The sequence below is a fragment of the Bombina bombina genome, chromosome 2, assembly GCF_027579735.1.
Source record: "Bombina bombina isolate aBomBom1 chromosome 2, aBomBom1.pri, whole genome shotgun sequence".
NCBI classification, from domain to species: domain Eukaryota; kingdom Metazoa; phylum Chordata; class Amphibia; order Anura; family Bombinatoridae; genus Bombina; species Bombina bombina.
In genome coordinates this window covers 1219084157-1219093057 of record NC_069500.1, presented here as the reverse complement: position 1 = coordinate 1219093057, position 8901 = coordinate 1219084157, and the positions used below count along the sequence as shown (strand labels likewise).

Genomic DNA, 8901 nt, shown 5'->3' with positions numbered 1-8901 from the left:
ATCATTAAAGGAAAATGTGGGGTTTAGTTTAAGTGTTGGGGGATCCCTTGGGTGTAAATTATTTTTTGCACTTGGAGGTATTTGGAAGATTTGCATTAAAGGGCAGATCTTTTTATTCAGTAGTTGGGGTTATTAATTGCAATGGAAGAGGCCACAGTTAGGAGTAAGTGCAGTGGGGGAAGGTCACAGATAAGACTACTTGACCAGTAACCATTTCATGCAGTTACCAGTGCTTATTGTGTATGGGCAAAAAAAGACAGCAGAACTCATCTTAGCATTGAATATAAATGTATTGCATCCAAAGTAACAAAGACAATGTTTCGTTCTAAAGACCTTAATCATGTCACATACAGAATTAGACAAAGCACAACTATTTAAAGCTCTTAAAGGGACATTATGCTCTCATTTTTTCTTTGCATAAATGTTTTGTAGATGATCTATTTATATAGCCCATAAAGTTTTTTTTTTAAAATAAATGTATAGTTTTGCTTATTTTTAAATAACATTGCTCTGATTTTTAGACTCCTAACCAAGCCCCAAAGTTTTATGTGAATACTGTCAGCTACCTTCTCCAGCTTGCTGCTGTTTGTGTAAATGGTCTTTTCATATGCAAAAGAAGGGGGAGGGGGGAGTGTCTTATTTGCCACTTGCAGTGGGCTTTCCAGCTGCCTTTTCAACAGAGCCAAACTGACAGCTTCTAAGTAAGTTTTTAAACAGTTTTATACTGGATTTTTATATCAGTATCTGTGCATCTTATTCTTTATAGTAGTGTCTATTATATGCAGTTATATGAAAATGAGTGTATACTGTCCCTTTAAGTTCCTCCCAGATTCCAAATGAGTAACTACGTATAAAAATAGCACCCCCTTGTGGGGAAAAAGTATCACATTAACATATACATTTTAGATTTTTTTTTATATATAAACTATACCAACTCTAAAGACTATTGAACCTAAAAAATTACCCATCAATACTTTATTACATCCAGAGAAATTCTCAACTTTGTTAATAAAACATATCTCCTTGGTTATCTATATCCATTATAATAAAATGTAATCAATTTCCCTGTTCATTCATATAGGCCGCATATAGTCCAACTTGAAAATCCAAAAGGACTCATTCTGATTCAGCAACTCATGGGACAAACACACGTGCTCAATCATTTGAAAGCATAAATGACTAATGCTATGTCCAAAAGTTAAATAGTGATGTACTTTGAGGTTTTATGTTCAATTATACAATCTAGATACAAATATCAGCCTGTCTTTATTCTTTTGATAACACAATTAGAAGATTTAATTTGACTTTTTTTCAATAGTTCCTTGTAAGATAACTGCAACACTGAAGTCATTTCCTGTTGTATCAAATTGAGGATAACCTCTCGCTAAAAAACATTGACCCATCTCCTCCAACATGTGTCCCACGGCCTCCTCAGATAGTATAATACTATCTGCTTAATATGCATAAATTGACTCCTAAGTAAGACTCAAGTTGTGAAATTGTATAGTGTAAGAAACTGATTTGATAAGATTTTCTATTTAGATCTTCCAACGTAGCCCATCCAAATGACAAAAAAATGTCACCAATATAGCTCCATTGTGAAAACAAGTTTTCAAAAACAAATTTTTCCACACAGACATTGATACAAATGTTTGCATATGTTAGGACAACATAGCTGCATAGATGACACACACAACTCTTTTATATTATTCAAGAAATCACCAGTATCTTTAAGAAAGGGATTAGATAATTCAACAAAAGATCTTAATATAAAATTTAAATTGATGAATATATTAGATAATACTGATCCTACCCTAACAACAATATGTCATTCACTTATGCATTTTGGGTAAAGGGTAAAGTACAGGTGTAATAGTCTTTTTACAAATAAAAAAATACACAACAGCCTTTTCAATTAACCCATTATTGAAATCTTTAGTTACTACATTTTTAATTTCTTCAACATTATTAGCATATGGATCACTGGGTACTGCATTATATATATATATATATATATATATATAATATATATATATATACGCTCATCCTGCAATTGGGACAATACTGTACCTCTTTAATATAATAATCTCTGTCTAAAATGGCAATTAAACCTCCCTTATCCACTTCTTTTAGGATAAGCTAATGTTTGTAAAGCCACCTGGGCCGGATTTACAGCTCAGGTGCCTGTTGGCACCAAAATCTGAAGCTTGGCCATATATAACAGGATATGGGCCTAATGGTGCTGAGAGGAGGATTAATGTCACAGCACACCTTGCCACTGTTAGAGGCCATGTCAATAGAAAGTTTATAATAAAAAAACCTTGATGTTATGGCAATGTTTATTGTGATTGCTATTGGCAAGTAGTGTATCTATGTGTATAAGCTCTGTAATTTGCTATGTAATATTTCATGCTAATTGTACCTAATATCTTCTTGACAAGTTGTATAGAAGCTCTGTAATGTCATATGTTACGCATGGTAAACCTCAATAAAAAAACACATTCAATAACAAAAAAAGTACATTCTTGGACCTTTTGTAAGAGGTCTCCCTACCTGTGACAAAATGACTGTGCAGTCGCTGGACTTATGTGTGTCACATGTGACATCACCAGCCTGAGGTTGCAGCTTTGAGAAAAAGTTGAGCCCGGTTGCCAGCTTGGAAGGATATGTAGGGCAGGCTGTCCATCTGCCAAAAAGGGCAACTCACAAAATACTGGCTGCTGTGTGCCTGGCTGTGCAGTATAATAAGGGAAAGATCCACAGGCTTACAGCAGTCAGTGTGTGCAGTGCAGCGTGTGGGTAGCAGGTGGGCGGGGCTAAGGGAACCAGAGGCCCATCCGGCATTTGCCCAGTTGCCTGATGGCCAGTCTGGGTCTGGTACCCATGCTGTGCATGCCCAGCGTACCTGCCTTTGAAACAATATGCCTGTTCAGAAGGCCAGCAGTGGCCTGTATGAAACAAACTGAGTAATCATTACATGATACACTCCATCGTCAGCTCTCTGAGCAGGCAAAGTGCTTGTTTGTGAATGCATGGGGCTCACATAGCATTTGTCCATATGAAACAGGGATAATATTTACTAGAAGCAGTTTTGCTAGTAAAACTATATTGCAAGAATCTTTATATATTCATGCACATTTAAATGTTGACGATAAGGTGATTTTAAAGGAACATTTGGTTGATGCATTTAATTTAAAGGGACAGTCTACTTGAAAATTATTGTTGTTTAAAAAAATATATTGATAATCCCTTTTATACTCATTCCGCAGTTTTGCATAACCAACTCTGTTATATTATAATATGTTTTCCTCTATGAATACCTGTATCTAAGCAGCTGGAGGCTGCCTCTTACCTCAGTGTTTTTTATAGCTTTTGAAAATCTTGTATTTTGGCCAATTAGTGCTGGTTCATGTGAACTTGGCACACATTAACTAGCACTGTCTGGCTGTAGTGCAAGATTGTAAAAAGCTAAAAAAAAAGACAATCTTAGAGTTTATAAAGTATATTAATAAAACAATGTTGGTTATGGAAAGCTTGGGAACGTGTAGTTAAGGCATTACCTTTTTAAACAATAAAAAATCAGGTAGACTGTTCCTTTAAAGGGACATTAAAAAGCTGTCTGCAACTACAGTAGCATGGTTACTATTCACCAAGCTATTGCTTTCCCTCATATACCTGCAGCTCTCTAAAGCCATTCTCTTATTTTAACTCATTACAAAATTCAGTTGATAAAGCTCTGTATTTTATACTGGGCGCCGCCATCTTGTAGCATGCGTATTGCATTTTGTGACAGAAGAAATGCACTTCACAGATTTGTGATGCTACTGGCTTTTTGACAGCTGTACCTTTTACTTCAGTTTATCTCACATAATATAGAGATAAAGCATTACATGTTTGCAGGTTTTGCACAGTTTAAAAGTTACATATCAAATATAAGCTCCAAGATGGCGGTACCCAGGGTGAAGATGCAGAGCTTCACTAAGTGGTTAAATAAGATAATTACTTTTAAGAGAGTTACAGGCACAGGAGGAAAAGAACAATAGCATGATGAGTAGTAACCCTGCTACAGTTGTACTCAGCAGTTTAGTGTCCCTTTAAACTTCTTTAAAGTTTAAAGAATTTCCTCCAATTCCCTTAGACGACTGAATTGCAAATCTTTTGTTTATGCATATATCTTAAATGTTATATATTATATTCCTGCTGTGTATATCCAGAACACATAACTGCCTCTTTTTTTTCTTATTTTGTTAAAAAGGTTAGTTTCAATTTCAACTACAGTAAAATTGTATGTGAGTTTATTTGATTATTTTGATAACACAAAATCAGTACATATGTTATCTCAAACTAATTAATGGTATAGCATAAAACCAATAGTTTCTGTGTAAATAATATCACTAGAAAGATAGATAGATAGATAGATAGATAGATAGATAGATAGATAGATAGATAGATAGATAGATAGATAGATAGGTAGGTAGATAGACTCAATAATATAAGGTTCATAATGTTATAAAAAGAAAATATTTTATGACATGTTCGACAAACTGATATAGCAGAATTCTTTCTTCTCTTCCATTCTTCATAAAAAAAATATTCTAAATATATGTACTATATATATTCTCTCATTCTTACCAATATTAGGATTTGTATTATTTGCACTATTTTAAAATATTTTTTTTACAACCTATAAATTAAAATGTAATTAAAAATAACAATATAAATATAATTTAAAAAAACTAAACATTTTTGCCTCCTACACGAGTTACCTTTTTAAATAAAAATTGTCAATAAAATTAGCATTTTAATTGTATATGTTATTTAAGAAGTAGGAAACATGTAACATAATGTATTTTTAAAAATGTCTTAAAGTGCCAGAAGCAATAAGAAAGGTTATCATTCTCCAATTTACAACTGACTTGGGTGAATTTAGAAATGCAAGCTATTTCATTCTCTGATAACTCTGACATATGACATATAGCAAGTTGCTATAAATAAAAGTAATTATATGTTCTAATACCCTGTTATTCTATATTAAATTACAAAAAGGCCTTGAGTAAATTGAAATTCTGTGTAATTATGTTTTATAATTTGTGCAGGACAGATAAAATATATGTAAGAGATTTTATTGCCATGGGTTCTATATATTTCAAATATAATAACTAAAATATAGTTTAAAAGGTCAATATATAAAATCATAGTAGTGATTTCATGAAGATGATATTGTTTACAAATGTCTATTATACATTTGGATAGTACGGAAAAAATAGCAACTTTATTTTTTAGATATTTACCAATAGTTTATTTCAATAAGTTGTTGCATTCTAAGGAGTTTGTGTAGTGTTTACTTTGGGAGGGATTTTGAGACGCAATAATCATCTCTGACCAAAGTGCGTTTGATTTTATGTGAACAAAGCATCACAGACTGCCCAAAACAAATCGCTGGTGAAAAAAGTAACCAAAAAGCGGGAAATTAAGGTGATGAGTACGCCCCCCTCAGGGGTCTTGTATGCGTCGCGACATTAGATCATATCTGTGATACCGATTGAAAAGGAGCTGGGGAGGGAGAGAGGGATAACCCTGAGAGGAGGGAGAATAAGAGGGAAACTGACTAGAGATTTCAAACTGACATTCATATTCCGGGTTCCCTTGTTAGCCTCTAAAGGAGCTCTCAACTCAGTGAATCCGCTCCTTGGAATAAATGACGAGGACATTGTAGTTGTCTTTCTAACTGCATTTTTTCTCAATGCTTAGTAAAAAAATACCATTTTGTGCTATATGGAAGAAGAGGATTCTCACTATATAAACATGTTTTTTTTTGTATAATATATATATATATATCACACATAAAATATATATAATATATATATATATATATATATATATAATTGGAATCACGCGTTCATGTAATATTTGGGTGCTCTAACTACATAGACTCACATGGTATTATACTAGTGGATGGTTACTGTCAGTTCTGGTAAAACGGATCTGTGCTATTATTGAATATGGCGTTGGTGAAAATTGACTGTTAATAATATACCAGGTGAAAATATATGTAGAGGACAATGGCAGTTTAGAATAAAAATGATGCTAAAGTGTATAATATGTTGTTGTTCAGCAGCTGCCTGACACTGACTAGTGTGAGCAGTGGCACTTGAGACATCACACAAGTTTACACACAAGATAAGGTGAGATAGAGCTCTCGGTATTGCCAGCAGGGAGGAGTCACAGGGGAGGAGGCGGGCTCTGTTGTGTGTATGCAGTGAGCGAGGAGGAGCTGTAGTAATGTCACTAACGTATACCTTACACGAGTAAAACAGAATGATCAGATACAATAACACCAGTGAATTGTAGAGAACAGCTGCGCTTGGGTGCAATGAAGCAGCCCCCCTGTCGGACGGCCACTATGGGCTGGGATTTACTCTTCTTGGTTCTTGTCATCAGCTCTCATACAGGTCAGGCTGCTTAAAAACTCTGCTCTTCACTTTGCATCTGTTGCTACAGATAAGTGGTTATAAAAGTTTGGAAAATCCATGGATGTGATATTTGCATCTGTACTTTACCGGTCTTCCATGTACTCAGTACCCCTTTGCTGCCAGTGCATTGCTGCCTTCACGGACAGCCTCGGGGTTCAGTTACTGGGTGCTGAAGCTGTGTCAGATATTTCTGAATCATTTTATTTCTCTGCTGATATAATGTACATCATTGCAACTCTCGGGTTATTTTCATTGTGAGATACCAGTAAACAGGTGTCATTTATTGCTATTTTCAATGTTGATCTCTTTTCTTATCGAAAATAATTTGCTTTTTATTTTTCAAACTGGTCTTCCAGCCTAGTTTATTCATAGAAGTTATAAAAAAGTCGCATTACAAACCTGATTTAAATTTGCACCATGTAGTATAGTAAATAATGCCCTACGTGTTATTATTCAGTGCTGCAATCTGTATTGCCTTGAAAGCTACTGTGTAATATCATATGAGATATCATAAACCAATTGTGTAAAATAAAGTTTGACACTTTACAATAGTTTGAACAAAAATGTAGTCTCTCGATAAATCGATAATGCACTGCATATTTGCTAAATGCCAAACAGTGTTTTAATAGCGTTGTCTTTGTCTAGATTTTGTCAGCAGTAGATATTCATACTATTAGTGGACCAACGTGTTAGTTAAACAGTGTTTTATTTTGTGTGAGAGATGCATTTCCTAGAAATATCATAGGAATACATATCCTGGGATAATGGATTGGCTATTAACCTCTTGATCGCCAAAGAGCTATGAAGTCCCGTGCTACAGGAGGGGTTACATAGGATGTGTAATAATGGTGGTGCTGGGTGAATACCAAATTTGGGATCTGTATATTAAGATTTGTGTCTATGTCAACATGGCATATGCAGTATGTTTTTATTACAAGGTATAGTGTGGCGTAAGCATAGTAATTGGCAAGCCTTGCTGTAGTGGGTTTATCAATGAGAGGAAACACACAGCAAATCATCTTAGTAAAGTTTATCCTCGTTTTTTTTTTTAAATTGAAATTTGGCCAATGTCAGTTAGATTACTCACATGGAATTATCACGAACACATGAAAGAGAGCACTAGTACAAACATCCTTTATCCTGGTTGTCCTCCTGGCTCATTGGTAATTTGCATTTTATAACGACTGTGAATTGTTACAATATACTTGGGTGCTACAGAAAATAGAAGGGTTTTAGGAAAAGTCAAACTGTGAACTTATATTCAGCAAACTAATAAAAATATTGTGACCATTTTGAAAGAGTTGAATGTTTGTTGTATGTGTTTAAGCAAAATGCACAACATGTTATACTATTTTGAGCTGAGTAAGACAATAGTGGCTTTTTGACAAACATACTTTTTGCAGTTCATTTAGAGATATTCTGCCACTACTGGTGATTGGAAAACCCTGAAATCAAATACAAATCTTTCTTTCTTTTGCCTACTACTTAGAGATCTGCTAGTGGATCTACTTTCTGAGCATAAGTGGATGTAATATTATTTTTAAATGATTCCTTAAATATAAGTGTGCAGTTTAAATTTCAGTAACTCTTGTATTGTTTCCTTCTTTGTCAGTTTATTGTTCACAACAGGTACAGTGCGTACATGGTCATCAGGTTTTTCTAGGACTGTCTGGTGATCTTGAATGGTTGCTGTGAAACTAAAAAAAAACTTGTGAAATCTTAGACATACCTTTGTAATCCCTGCTTGAAAATAATTACCTTCACTTGTGTTGTTAGGTTACGAGAAAACAGATAAAAGCACTAAACAAATCGCCCCCTGCTGTACTGAAGAAATATGCTGTGCTCTTAGACTATTGTCATATATATTGTACATCATGTAAAGTCCAGCTATCATTTAGTTTTACTTCTTGAATTACCCCTTTCGTGTAAAAAACAACTTGTGAACTGAGCCTGGCTAACCAGATAACAGGATAATGTTCTTCACCAGACCCTTCTGAAATTACACCTAGCTGCAGATAAGAATCACAGACATATACAAGATTATCATTTTTGTAAACTGTGTGACATATTGTGCATTTAGAGTGCTTCTCATGATGTACTATGGTTTATGAACAGATGGTTATAGATGTTTTCACTTTGTTGAGTGATTTTTACCTCTACGCATTATTGTGGTTACATGAATGAAGATAAGCTACTATTATAAGCATTTGAAGAATTACTCTAGTAAATAAACGTCTTCCAGTCCTCTTGTAAGCATTCCATTTGCTTGTGACTCAACAGTAGATGTGCCAGAGTTGTAGATTGAATTACAGTGGAGTTCTAGGTATATAAACCTGTAGTTGTCTATTATATCTGCCCTAGGATGGTGTATAAAGAAATAGTTGCTAACATAAACATGATTTAACAGATCTAACATTGTCGAGGATTT

General features: G+C 34.3%; 1 protein-coding gene across 2 annotated transcripts in view; it reads left to right on the top strand.

Annotated features, from left to right (window-relative positions):
* The first annotated feature begins 6335 nt into the window (after positions 1–6335).
* KIT (KIT proto-oncogene, receptor tyrosine kinase) overlaps positions 6336–8901 on the top strand; it is a 66327-nt gene continuing 63761 nt past the window's right edge. For both annotated transcript variants that reach the window (XM_053703965.1, XM_053703964.1), the window contains exon 1: positions 6336–6452. In XM_053703965.1, coding sequence (XP_053559940.1) covers positions 6374–6452 — 79 coding nt within the window. In that variant the 5' untranslated portion in view covers positions 6336–6373. The remainder of the gene's footprint in view (positions 6453–8901) is intronic.